This window comes from Pieris brassicae, chromosome 7 (genome assembly GCF_905147105.1).
Source record: "Pieris brassicae chromosome 7, ilPieBrab1.1, whole genome shotgun sequence".
NCBI classification, from domain to species: Eukaryota; Metazoa; Arthropoda; class Insecta; order Lepidoptera; family Pieridae; genus Pieris; species Pieris brassicae.
Genome location: NC_059671.1, coordinates 10,814,543 through 10,828,276, shown reverse-complemented (window position 1 = coordinate 10,828,276; position 13,734 = coordinate 10,814,543). Strand labels below are relative to the sequence as shown.

Sequence of the window (13,734 nt, the reverse complement as noted above, 5' to 3'; positions counted from 1 at the left end):
CTTTTATGAATAAATTTATTTTGATTTATTCCTGGACAGGGATTAAAAAACAAGACTTTACTGAAAAACTTATATATTTTAATTAAATAGTTACAGTAATCTTTACAGTTCTCCCTAGCTAAATGACATTGGATTAGCGTCGATGCATTTTATTGGTCATAATTAATAATATATTAAAATAATAATTTAACTAAATAACTGATAAACAATAATCGATAACCATAAAACCGCTACTCATAAAAATGTAATAAGCAAAAACATATACAAAGAATTTACGCAATATATTCTCAAACAATTGCATATTCCCGCCATTTTAGCCCCGAGCAATATGGCGGCCGTCGATCTGACGTTCCAAAATCGAATTTGATCTAAGACTTCATAAAACAAAAATACCGAAGGTAAGTTAGCACAGATTACGACGAAGTAGAAATTGTAAAAAAAAATATAAAGGCGTGTAGACACAAAAACAATAAGCTTAATTAAAATACTGACATTTCTAACTAAATATTAAGCGACGATTTTCCAAATGAACAAAATTAGTTTGCGGGCGAGGTTACAAGTACAAAAAATAATTCAAACACTATTTAGACCCGTATTCTAAAACGTAAGCGTGAAATTTAATTTATTAAAAACTAGCTTCCATCAAATTTCACATTCACTCAAATAAAAGAAAATGTTTTAGAATACCGGTCTCGCTCTGATGGGGAAGTTTATTTAAAGAATGCAACGTTTTCGTCCCTAGTGCGGCTCACTTATATAAGTCTGATGTGAGCAGAGACGAGACGAGTGAAGGCTTTAATGGATTTTACTCCGAGATTGGCTCATTTCATCGAAATAATTCCGGGTGGGGGAACATAGTGAGCTCCGGGCCAAATCAGTGCTATTACGAGAGTCGGGAATGAAGCGAGTTGAGACGAGTGTTTAAGGCACGTTGACTTCTTCCCGTTCGTGAGGACGTCGGCGGATGCGGGGCGTTTGTTACTACGAGACTGTTTTTTTTTTGTTTTTGAGCTGAAGAGATCTCCGCGAACCTCTGGATGGGCTCGCCGGCCTCTGAGGGAGGAGGACGCTCTTTTTTTGGCAGAGCCAATAATGACTGCGAGTGATAAAAGTAAATAAAGACGCCTAAAAAAGCGGCCGCCGACTTCCTCGAATCATTCTGGACTTGTATATTGCTATTCGTTAAAACTAGTCATTTACATTAAATCCTATATTTTGGACGTCACAAATGACGTCACCCAAAGAGTTTGTAAAGACGCACCGATCGGAGCGGTTAACAACCATTTTATAAGTTAAGTTATCTTAATTGGTGTTCTCGATTGTCGGTCACTAGGCTTTATTTACAATTTAGCGAAAGCGATAAAGGGACCTAAGCGTCACGACGGCGTCGGGAGGGTTCCCAAAGGGATGACACTTACGAAAGTAAACTTTCTATCTTTAGAATGTATGTGGCAACCCCGGCGAGTGAGTTCCGGGAGCGGTGTCGCGGCAAGTGAAAGATCAGGTGAATATAAAAATACATGTAGCACTGGCGTGTCCGTCCGTTAGTCGCTCACGCCTCTCCGCATAGCGACCGGTCTCGGGTCGCTTCGGCCCCAAACTGAATGAAAACATTTAACTGAGACTTAATCCACTGTGAGCCGAGAGGGTTCTCGATTCCGATTGAATACTTATAAAGCGACAATAAAGTATTTACCCGTGGCTAGGAAAGGAAAGGGTTAGGCGTGTGGCGGGCGGGGGGCGGAGACCACGGCGACGCAGCGCGAGCCCCGGACGGGGACCACGGGTCGGCGCCTGCACCTGCAACGCGTTAAGACCACTGAATACTCAAAAAAGCCTGGAATGTACAGTTTGGCTGGTCGTACTTGAATTCGTGTATGCGGTGATGTTAGTTTTTTGGACTACGTATTTGCGTGTTGTTCCAACGAGAATGTAACCTCCTATTTTACCATGCCTCCTGCTGATAGAGGACAAATCTTTGTTTTTAATTTAATTTATTATACATTACTTAAGATGTCATGTGGAATATGGTGTAATGGTTGCAGCTCCTTACACACGCTTGGCAATTAAAAATAGTGGCAGACAATTTATTGCCAGTTCTTCTCTTCCGTTCTACGCCCTTGATTTAAGAACTGGTAGTTCATAAGTGTAGTTTGTGTTGTAATATTTAAATTTCGCGCCTTTTGCTCTAGACTTGAATTGTCTTTTAAGTCAAGTCTGGTTTTCGTTTGTCGTTGCCCTACTCTCTACTCTGTGAAAATTACTAGCCGGTGTATTGTTTTTCAAACTAAACAATGTCTGTAAAACGACTTGTTTCCATTAAATCTTAAAAATATGAATAAATGATTTTGACTTTGACTCCGACCGTATGCACAATAGAGAAAAGACAATGACATTTTACTCACCTAGAGGCGCTCCAGAGAGTGGAACCCCGCTAAGCGGCATATTGCTAGTCAACGGGGGCATAGTGCTCCCCAAGGGGGGCATCGCCGGCATCGACCCCATGTGATTGGCCAGAGGGGGCATGGGGGCGGCCATGTTCAGAGTCGCGCTGAAGGCGGGCGAGGAGCTGGTGAAGCTCAGGTTGGAAGCGAGACCCATTTGCTGCTGCTTGATTTCGTTAATTGATAGTTTTGCCTGGAAATTATTATAATTCGTGTAGCTCTCCGCATTTTTGGGTCTATTGCACAACAAGAAATCGAAGAGACGACTTTCGCAACAGAGGCGATCTGTCTCCTCGCGTTTAGTAAATACTTACTGGCTGCGGTTGCGCGAACATCTGCCTCGGGGTCTCGGGCGCCTGGGGTCCGAGGGGCCCGAGGGGGGCGAAGGGGTTCGGCGCGGCGGGAGGCGCGGTGGCCGCCGGCTGCAGGAGACGCTCCAGGTTCACCAGAGACGAGTTCTCACCCAGGAAGGCCGACGGGGACTTCTTGATGGCGCCCGTGCCGCTGGACAGGGGCGGACTCAGTTTGCCACCTGAAGGGGCGACGGTTGATAAATAATTATTTGTAAAGTTAAATGAATATCTTCTCGATGACGAAGCGACAACTGACCGAGCCCAGAAAGGTCGAAGGGATCCTGCTCGTGATTGTTCTGCGTCTTCTGTCTCTGAGACAAAGCGTCGAACTGCTCCAAGTCCGAAGACGGGGAGGAAATCACGGATATTGGACTCTTGCTCTGCAAAATACAATTTTAAGATCAAAAGTAGCCTTTCGTTTGCATTTCGACCGATATGATACTTTAAGCAATGACCTCTGTGCTTATAATGCAAAACGTAAAGCCTCCGCCCGTCCGATCATTACCAGAGTGTCTAGTTCTTTCGTAATCGAGATCAAAATATATTGTTTGCATTTTAACTAGTTAGGAGAACGACGAGTCATTCGTCATTATCTCGTATAATGCGGCGTACCTGTGCCAGCGGCGCCCAAGGGTCGGCGTCGGCGACGGCCGGAGCCCAAGGATCACGGGCCGGACTGTTCACGCCCGACCACGCCTCGGAACTGGTATCCTGGAAATCAAATATGGTCATATCAAATTGGTGTATGGCACAGCGAGGTCAATCAATAGAGAATACTGTAAGACTATTAGACAATTACTATTTTCAAGCGTTTTTTAAACGAAATGTGACGATACTTCTAGAGCAATAGTGAATACACGAAAACGTAGTAAAGTAGAACCGAAGATTAACCGTAACTAGCATCTGTATCGGCTCATAATGGCATTAGGGACTTATGCTTCGGGCCTCGGTGCAATGGGATTAAGCCAATCTCGTTACGGTGTTACGCAAACCGTCTGGCCTGTTTGCTTCCGGTGACTCTTGGGCCTTATTCCCAAGCAAACGCTTTAAATATCTAAATTTTAAAAATGACGCGGTCTAATGACACGTAGCGAGTTATTCTACATTTATTATGAATGGTCTACGTCAAGCGACTCGAGATGAGCTCGGGAACGGGGACGTCGTCACTTCTCACCATGGAATCCGTGAATATACTGATGTCCAACGTATCAGGCTAAAAGAACACATCGCGTATTATTAAGTATCTCCGCCTTTTACCTCATTATCATTATTATTTAAAAAAGGGAATCCAGGCACACCAGGCCAATGTTAGTGAAGGTGCGATTGTAAATAAAGTTCGAGATTGAGGAGGTCGTACCGGTTTAGGTCTCTCCCCGGGCGCGCTCCAGGGGTCGACGGCCGGCCGAGGAGGCCCCAGAGAGACGTCGAGCAGGTCCAGCAGGTGAGATTGACCGTTGCTTTCGGGCTTTTTCTCGCCACCTGTCGCGCCGGGTGACCTGAAACGAAAGAGTTATACATTAGTTTCTTATCGTGATTCTATCCGGCTCGAAGGACCGGAAGTTAAATTACAATTATACAGAAGAATAATTTTCACTAAATAAACGAATTAGTCTGAACTCTCTGGTAAAAGTTCTCATAGGTTTAGATGATCGGGCACTTCAATAATTAGAACGTCGTGTCAGCAAAAATGCAGCGCTTTGGGACGTAGACATCTATCGTTAAATGAATGAATTCTTTCTTCCTTTCTTGCAAACTTAAATACTACTATTGAGTCACTTTTTCTAATAAAGAAACCTCTACTTTCTTTTCTCTACGCAAGTTCAATGATCACTAACTGAATTACTTTCGTATAGATTTCGTAGTATTCGTCCCACGCGGAGAGTAGGTCCCGCGTCGGGGCACGGGCCGGATACAATTGGGATATCAGGAACCGGTGTAATCTATTGGAAGCGGATTCGAGGATTAGGAGGGTTAGTTATTTTATGAGTAAAACGTTATTAAGGTTACGTTATTACACATCTGAGGTCACTCGAGAGAATTGGAGAATGGGCTTCAGAATTAAAAATGAAAAATAAGAAAATGCCAACGTGATGGTCGTTTCAAGTGAAGATCGGTTAGATAGTTCGGTGGAAGCGTGCCTTGAACGTCTCTCTTATTAATGTCGTTTTGTTCACAGCACTCGAAACAGCTATTTAGTGAAAGATGTAGCTTGGGTTCAGGCGAGAAAGAGCACGACTACACCGTTGGACATGGAGCGACCGTCACTGTCGTTTCTTCTACATCACAGGTATTTTTGAATTCGTACGTTTTGCCGCCCGGACCATGTTCGGCAGGACGTGAGGTAAGATTCAGAGGTAGAGAAGGAGTCGAAATTCTCGGTGAAGCGCCACTCACTGGAAGTCGTTCTGCGACTGACTGATTGCGAGCTGCAGCCGCACGTCGTCCGACCTGCGCCGCTTCTCCTCCCGCTCGGCCTCCTCGCGGGACATGGCCAGGGCCAGCTGCAGCTGCAGCTCCTCCTCTCCCGCCGTCAGGGGCCGGGCCAACTCCGACTCTCGACCGTTGCCGGGAGCGCTGCCGGCCCATTCGCCGCTGCCGCTCAGCTACGGGAAATAAACATTTTAACCACGAATTTTAGGACACCATCAAATGAACAACTAGAGCCGCGGAGCGAGTCTTACCGCGGGATAGGTGGGACTCGAGGGCGTGTCGAGCGCGCCATCGCTGCCGAAAGCGCTGGCCGTTTGAGCGAAGCGCTGCTTTGCTTTGAGAGCGCGCGCTCTCTCATTCTTCAACCTCTCCTCGTCTTTCAACAGGTGCACCAGCTGTTTCGCCTTCTCTCTCACGTTTAGACCTGGAATTTGTACGAGTGTGTTTTAAGATGTAGTTCTCGAAGAGTCGAGTCGAGACACCTCTTAAAATTCTCACCACATTTATCAGCAAATTCTACATATGAGCCGCAGAACTTAAAAAAATAAGATAAATTATATAGTATAAATTAAGGATAATCTGTATGAAACGTGGCTTCAACAATACAGTGTAAATTCTATATAACGACGACACTGAAGGGACTGTGCATTTTATGACATTATAGAGTGGTCGTTAAATGGAGAGAAGGAAGAGAGACTCCTCACTTATTAGTCACGGTCGACAACAGTCTACACGAGCAAGCGTCCCAATTTGTAAACAAAACAACGAATTTCTTACAAAGTTCGTATGATCATGCATATCGTCCGACAGTCGATTTTACTCGCAGATTTTACTGATTTTAGCAACTTAAAAAGTACTTTATTACTCAATTGTTGTCGTTATTGAGAAGTATTGAGTCGTAACGCTATGTAGAGTGTATCATTGTATGGAGCTAAACCAGCCAAAGCCAATAGATTTCGGCACTTTAGTGAGATGATGAAATCGAGGGACGTTTCATTGAGTTGACACTTAAAAATATTATTCTAATACGTCAGTAAGGTGACACAAAACGATAATGATTAGACAAATGGACGATGACGTAGTTGTCTTCATTTTGTCTTATTAGTGTAATTAAACATAAATTACAATACGATAATTAACAGAAAATACCAAACCGAATTAAAAATAACCATTTGAATAGGTTAAGAAGATATCGCTAATAAATTAAAAGCCTTTCGAGGTGATCCGCAGTAAAGCTAAACAATTCATAAGCAACGGGAAAACGTGTCGATTTCAATAATATTCTAATGAAAATGATTATTTACAAGTACTTAGAATATTAATGAATCTGAGACAGGTTTCGGCAACATTATTGTCACCTTGGAAAAATTTCATCATTAGCTTAACAATTGTGTTAGCTGGCTGTGAGTGCGATTAGGATTCACTTTCATCAAATAATTTAATAAAAAATATAATTCATCAGTTGACACTAACTTTTTAACTATTTTTGTTAGAGAATAATTCGCTGATGAGGCTGAGTTCTTGTGAGAATTCTGCTTAGGGAAGGCCATGCCATGCGTAACAAAATGAAACAAAATGACTAATAAAGTAACTGATACCAAACGAGCAATCGAACTCTAAAGTCGATAAAGCGATTAGCGCGTGAAGCCTCGCAAGGCTGATCGACTGCAGCTCCTCGCCATTCGGCTGCTTCGGTGTTGTATTACTAATTACGACGCAGTGACGCCGAATACTTAGCTACAAGTCAACTCACAACCGACCTTGGTCCTTCCCCTCCTCCATATACTGGAAGTCCTTGAGGGTGTGTATGGCGAAGATGTTCTCCTTGCACTGCATGGCCACCTTCTCGCTGCCGGTCTTGATGAGGTACTCCATAAGGACCAGGGCCTTGTACACGTGTCGCCAGTTCTTGCCGTGGTCGTTGAGGCGCTTCCAGATCATTTGCATGATCTCGGTGAAGGCCATCACGTTGTAGGTGAGGTCGGCGATCTCCGCCATCAGAGTGCTGGACGGGCCCCATGGGTCGTTCGATGTCGCTTCGCGCACTTTTACCTGCGGCACGTTCGCGTAAGACTTAAAAACAATGAATTGAATTTTTTGCGTGAAACGTAGCGATGTGAGCGCGTACAAATCCTCAACACGAGACTTGCAACTTAAATGTACTCACTTAGCATGCGTCGAGCGAGTAGGAAGCGTTGTTTCCGGTTATCACAGCTGACGCCACTAAAGTGCCGAGCGAGTCAGTTTTATTGTAAGGATATTCCGGTTTTGAGGCCGTTTAATATGTGTAAAGCAAACTTCGTACGAATACAGATATTCCAAGGAAAATAATTAAATTTCCTTACCTGAGCATCAGAGTAGTTGTGCGCGAGGTTCTTAATATTTCTCCTTAGCCCCGCCACGTTTACTTGCATTTCGTCCCCGTGAAGGGAGGCCTGAAATTATATCGTGTCTTCGTTAAATAACAATTGACAATCTCGTAGGCTGAGTTCTTAATCGGTCATTATTACCAGAAAAAGTTTCTGCGAATCGAAATAATATTGTAGAAATGATTAAGTGAACGCTGGATACAATTTACACTTCTATTAAAAAATATATTTCTTATTTGGCTTATCTTTAGCAATAACAAAGAAAGTTCAGCAAACGTCTGGGCGTCATAAACAAGCCACGCTGCGTTTAGATAAAACTTAATTTTACAGTGCCATTGACCTGCGCAAAACAGTTCGTTACGCTTTGGTATCGCGGGATGAGATACGGTGACTGACGATCGCACCAGTACACGACTACCTTTATTTACGGCTTCTCCTGCTCTGTGTACATTCCACCATGTACTAGGCAACGACGTTACCAGCCACCTTTGCTTCTCTTACAGATTCATTTTCGAAGTGCATAATCAAGACACAGGTGCTGAATTTCGATCGAAAACGTTTAATATTTGCAAAAAATGGTGTAAATGTAATTCATTTGTTTCAATACAATGCCATCAACTTATCTAGCGCGGCATTATCATATCAGAGATACCATTTTATCCTTGTTACTGATGAACAAAGAATTTAAAATTGTTCTTTTAATATTAGCAATGTTTGCTTATATACGCGCTTCAATTGTGAATCTTTAGGAGTAACTGTTAGTTATAAACGTCAACATACTTGAATACGCTGTCACTGAGCGAAGTTGTTTCGACCTGTCTCCGAATAGCCGCATTTTGGCTAAAATTTACGCTATAACGATTAAGCTAGTGAACATTAATCATATAAAACACATAAAACTCGCTTAATATATAGAAAGGTCGATAAAGGTTTTATGGAACAAATGTTAATAGTGTTATGTAACAAGTGTTTGTAACTAGTTTATATGCTTAAAGTAGCCTGATAAAGTGGGTGGAAACCTTTGCAACTGTCGCCGGGCGGGCAGGTTATGACATTGCTCTTATATAAGTTGGGTATTACGTGACCTGATTAGCCAGCACTGACCACTACTCAGTTCTGACCAACCAGTGTTAACCAATGTTTCATCAATGATCCTTGAAATGAGCCGTGTCCTCTTTTGATTTCGTATCAAGGTATAAAAAAACAGCGCATATCTTTTAGATAAGGTAGAGATAATGTTTTATTTCTTAATGGCTCACCAAAAACAACAATACATCTTCAATAATTAAAAATATTTGTTTTCTAAATAAATATATGTTATATATACATTCTAAAACGAATATATTGTAATATTTTCCCATTTTTGATAACTTCTATGCCTATCACCAATAATATACAGATAAAGTATATATTGTGTAACCAATATAACTCTCACATACAACAAATAACACATTGCGTAAAGAAGGCATCTAAAGCGAACCAGTTTTACCTTATATAGATAAAGTGTTATGATCATCAATAAATGTTAAAAATTAAGTGCAAGTAAGTGAAGCGTCAATTACCGTTTCCCGCGACTTTACAAAATTATTTTACAGATTACATTCTTAATAAAAGTGTTTATGAAATTATACTTCTACTACTCATGCTAAATGTACGTCACATTACTAAGTTTGGAAATAAATACGCAAGGGGATCAATCCTATCCCAGTGTTTACTTAACATAATACCTGTTATTAAAAGGACTTCGAGTATTTCGAAAATAAGAGTATGACGTCAATATCAAGGAACTCATGTTTCGCACATAATAACAGAAACAAAGCAGATCGCCTCGTCAACCAGGAAGCTGACGATTACAGTACGTCACGCGTACAACGTATTCACAATTATTGAAAACTATCAAACGCCTTAAGACCCCTAAAATCCTTTTATTCTGGCTTATTTCAGCGCCACAAATGAGGTAAACGCCGGAGTATCGGACGTTCACCTCTATCATGTGTTGTATCGTACAAGACACACGTCCGTCGTTCTATTGTCGGATTGTTGTCATATTATACCGTATTATTAAGCGCTTGTTGTGGGAGACAATGGTTCTACTCTTATCTCGGTGTACAAACTGTCGCTCGAAAGAAAGTCACTGATAGGTCGCCGAGTTATTATGTAACCTTATATTGTTTCCTCGTTTAATGAAAATAAATAAATTATTTTTCGACTCTGAAAACATCTAAAAATACCCATTTAAACCACCATAACCATTATACCACAATTACCACACCACAAATAACCATTTTTACCACAATTAGAGTAAATTTTAATTGCTAGACCACAGAGTATGGTCAAAATAACACAGGAAAAGTTCAGTTTTGTCTTTTATGAACGCTTTTTGTGATCGCTATTGTCACAACATTTAAAAATTGTTTTATTCATCCGCCTCGCGGCGCGACTATAACAGCGAGGAAATGCCTTGTAGATTACAGGAAATACCAATTTTTTTACAAAGGAAGCAGAAACTCGACATTTAATTGCCTATTGGAAATAGTAAATCACTTCCACGGGTGATTTGTGTATTTTGTCACAACTATATTTATACAATTTGAATAAGATCTTATCACTTATGGTTGGTTCCGTTGCTTCGTCGTCGTGCTTTACGGTCACTATCAGATTGTTAGAAATATTCAATAGAGTTTAATCGCGAGCCATTTTTATTCGGCAATGAAGCAATATCTCGTGACGTAGAAGATGACCGCTCTGATAAATACAACCTGTAAGTGACTCATAAGTTAGTGCCATTTTTTATCAAAACATAAACACTTCAGAATACGTTATAATATTCTTGAAGGTCTTCTTGGAACTGAATACTAAATACTGCCTGTCGGAGTAGGTAGACCTTTCTGCGATCCATAAAGTCTGGTTGTATTACACACTAATTTAAGTTTGCTGCTTTCTACACATGTACACCTACGGTACCGCTCTTTTTAGTAAACATTTATTATCACATATAGACAGAAATATGTACAACTGCGGCGGGATAAATCTGCGGTTGTAATGGTTGAACCGATCTTACATTTCATAAACACAAGATCTAATATTAATATTCTTGCAACGTTTTTTAACATTCAACCTCGTGGGCTAAGTTTACAATACCGCACCGTTGTTTCAAAAATTCACCAATCGCTTACATAGAACGAATCGGTAAAGTAAAAACGGATAAATCACAATTTCATAGAAATCCTGTATGACTCAGATTTCTGTGTAAATTATAATACCACAGTTATCAGCTAAATAAGTTTATTTATTTAAGATTATGTGTGTGATTGGTTTTAATGATAAACATATTTAATGCAAAGTGGAAAAAAATCGTATAAAATTACTCTTATTAAACGATTTCGAGAAGTATATAATAATGTCATTGACTTTCCTGAGTTGTTTTTATATTAATTCGAACGTAAAATAGAAAACAAAATGAAAGCGGTTTGTAACCTTTAGGTAAAGCATTAGTTAGCCTTCAAAGGCCTGAATAGAATAACTAAGTGGCGTATCACGTGGACACGGAAGGAAAACAAACTAAATATAGTTTGGATCGATTGTCCTAGGGCCGGTCGAGGGTAACCTTAACCCTGACTTACTCATTTAATTATACTAAGTAGCTGCGACCTGTGGCTTCACTCGCATCCATCTATTAAATGTACATATTCTCTGCTGCAATAAATGACGTCAGGTGAGAATGGAAAAAAGCCGGGAAACGAAAACCCCACTCGACTAGGTCCATTTAAATAAGCTAGAAAGTTTAAGATAGATTCAGTGTGATGGTTTTGACAGCAATATGATTAATAAACTTGGTGACTTATAATATCGGTAATATTTTACGTCATCAAGAGCCATATAATGTGACGATAGACTAGTTCAGATAAGGTGAGACAGGTTTCCCTTACAGTTAGATCGTGAATACGATGTCACGCGTTTGGCGTATCTAACGAGCACAGATTCCTCTAAAGGGTTCTGTAAAACTAACAGTAACACTTTTATGACAGAAAATGTGTAAGATGCTAACGTGATAGTTGCCAATATGAAAAGTAATAATTTTATCTAAAAAATAAAAGCCTTTCACAATAGAATCAACTATAGTAACAATATTTTTGGTTTATACACATATAAATAAATATTTATAATATATATATTTGCAATATTTACTACTACTGTACAGAAAAAAAGGCAAATCAAATAGTTGTCAATATATTGTTGTTGTATGTATATTGTCTGCCGAATCAAATTACATGATTCTATTTATAGTGTTAGAAAGTGCAACTTCACATCACCTTATAATTTTTTTAGGTAATTCGTAGTGAATACATGAAAATAGATTATGTATAGGGCTATTGAAAATGCATACACAAGTGTGTTTGTGTGTGAAATAGTATGTTATCTGAACATCTGAATGTTATCTTCTCAAATTTATAAACAAAATATCTGACTTGACTAAGGAACTGAGTTTTTAGAGTTTTGTATATTTATTAAGTTACAAAACTACTATAATAAACAATAATACTATATTATATATACTAATACATCATGTAAGTTAAAAGTACTTTAAGGGTTTTAATTTAATTGAGGGAATTAAAATAATGATAATGGTTTTCTAAAAACTCACAAATCTGTCATACTATCAGACAATGCAATTTTAATAAGCAAAAAGTTTGTTTAGACAATTATTGTATTGTATTCAATTCTTTTCATTTTGTACTTATCACATATTTTTTAAATTATATGTTATTCAGACATTAATAAAGTAATTTGAAACCAGTAATACTCGCTAGTTTAAGTGAGGCATGGATGTATTTTATATTTGAATAAAACTTTCTTTCTGTAATGTAGTTAAGAAGTCAGAAATAATTTACTATATTTTTTTCAAATTTAAAGCAACTTAAATGATTATATTTAAACAATTAAAAAATTAAACACAAATTAATCATTAATATTGAGTTTCAAAATTGTAAAAATAAATAATTTAGGTTACAGTTATGATAGCGAAACAACAATATCTTTAGCTGTAATCTTAAGATACATAAGCATCCAAAAATCTTTCTCGTATGTTATTTTTAAACAGATCTTGCTCATTAAAATGTATTAGGGATTGGATACTGATAAAAAATTCTTACCTTAATGAACTAATCAAGAGTAATATCACAATACTAAACACTTGAAAACTATATTATATGTCTTGAGTCTACAATGAGAAATGAGGCACCAATCTAAATCATAGCTATCAGGTATAGATAAAGTTTTATCATATCGCAATTTGCACGAATACTAAGATTTTTCACCTCACAGCCGGTTGACGTCACAATACATTAATCCAAAACGTAAATACACAAACAAACACTATAATATTCACGGCCTAAATATAATTTCCTTTCATGTTAACTGGCACGTCAAAGTCGTATAGGAGCAAAGCGGATTCATTATAACACGTTCAGACGAGGTGAAGGTCCGTCGAACTGTGCATGAAACGGTGACTAGGTAGAATTAATACTTAAAAAGAGTAAGAAGAAATATTAACGCAACACTTACCGATATCTACGAAGGACCAAAAAGTTTCTTATTATTAAATCTAATAAAGTAAATATATATCAAACATTATACTATTATCACGGTACACAGCACGTTATCACTAGATTTTTACTATATAATTTTGTACAAATCTTTCTAAACAAAATACTTTTGACCAATAATTGACAAAATCGCCTCCTGACAAATCAACATGTCTGCCAACAGTATATCCGGTCAACTAAAATTTAGTTTATTTTTTCTTATATATGAATCTAAAAATATTTAATACAATGTTAACCATAAAATGAAATTTAGGTTTAGGTATTATATTTAGTTTTAAAAGTTATTACTAAAAAGATATACTTTGACTCATAATTGTAACAGGCACTCAATCAAGTAATTACTGTCAATTTAACACAATACAGATAATAATTATATTTACCATAGATTCAGAGATTATACTTTATGATTTCATTTTTCATGTTTATTTTAATTACTTAATTTCTTATTTTTAATGTCGAACTTACCTTGATTCGATCTTATAGTTGCTTTGCTCTAAGCCACAACTTAAAAATGTGACGGCTTACTGATTCA

At 38.6% G+C, this 13,734-nt stretch overlaps 1 protein-coding gene across 4 annotated transcripts; it reads right to left on the bottom strand.

Moving 5' to 3' along the window:
- Window positions 1–56: 56 nt before the first annotated feature.
- LOC123711725 (epsin-2) lies at window positions 57–13,439 on the bottom strand. Of its 4 annotated transcripts, none has more exons than XM_045664447.1 (13): window positions 13,162–13,439; window positions 7,573–7,662; window positions 6,988–7,279; window positions 5,479–5,651; window positions 5,192–5,400; window positions 4,155–4,293; window positions 3,972–4,010; window positions 3,410–3,508; window positions 3,054–3,177; window positions 2,759–2,976; window positions 2,406–2,637; window positions 1,697–1,794; window positions 57–1,600 (listed from the first exon to the last, which is right to left on the bottom strand). In XM_045664447.1, the coding sequence occupies exons 2-12, from the start codon at window positions 7,639–7,641 to the stop codon at window positions 1,703–1,705; spliced, it is 1,686 nt and encodes a 561-aa protein (XP_045520403.1). In that variant the 5' UTR covers window positions 7,642–7,662; window positions 13,162–13,439; the 3' UTR covers window positions 57–1,600; window positions 1,697–1,702. The 4 variants fall into 4 exon arrangements, with proteins under 4 accessions (XP_045520403.1, XP_045520401.1, XP_045520402.1 ...); XM_045664445.1 differs by having other exon boundaries at window positions 1,697–1,800; window positions 13,162–13,437; XM_045664446.1 differs by lacking the exon at window positions 13,162–13,439 and adding an exon at window positions 12,750–13,098 and having other exon boundaries at window positions 1,697–1,800.
- Window positions 13,440–13,734: the final 295 nt, after the last annotated feature.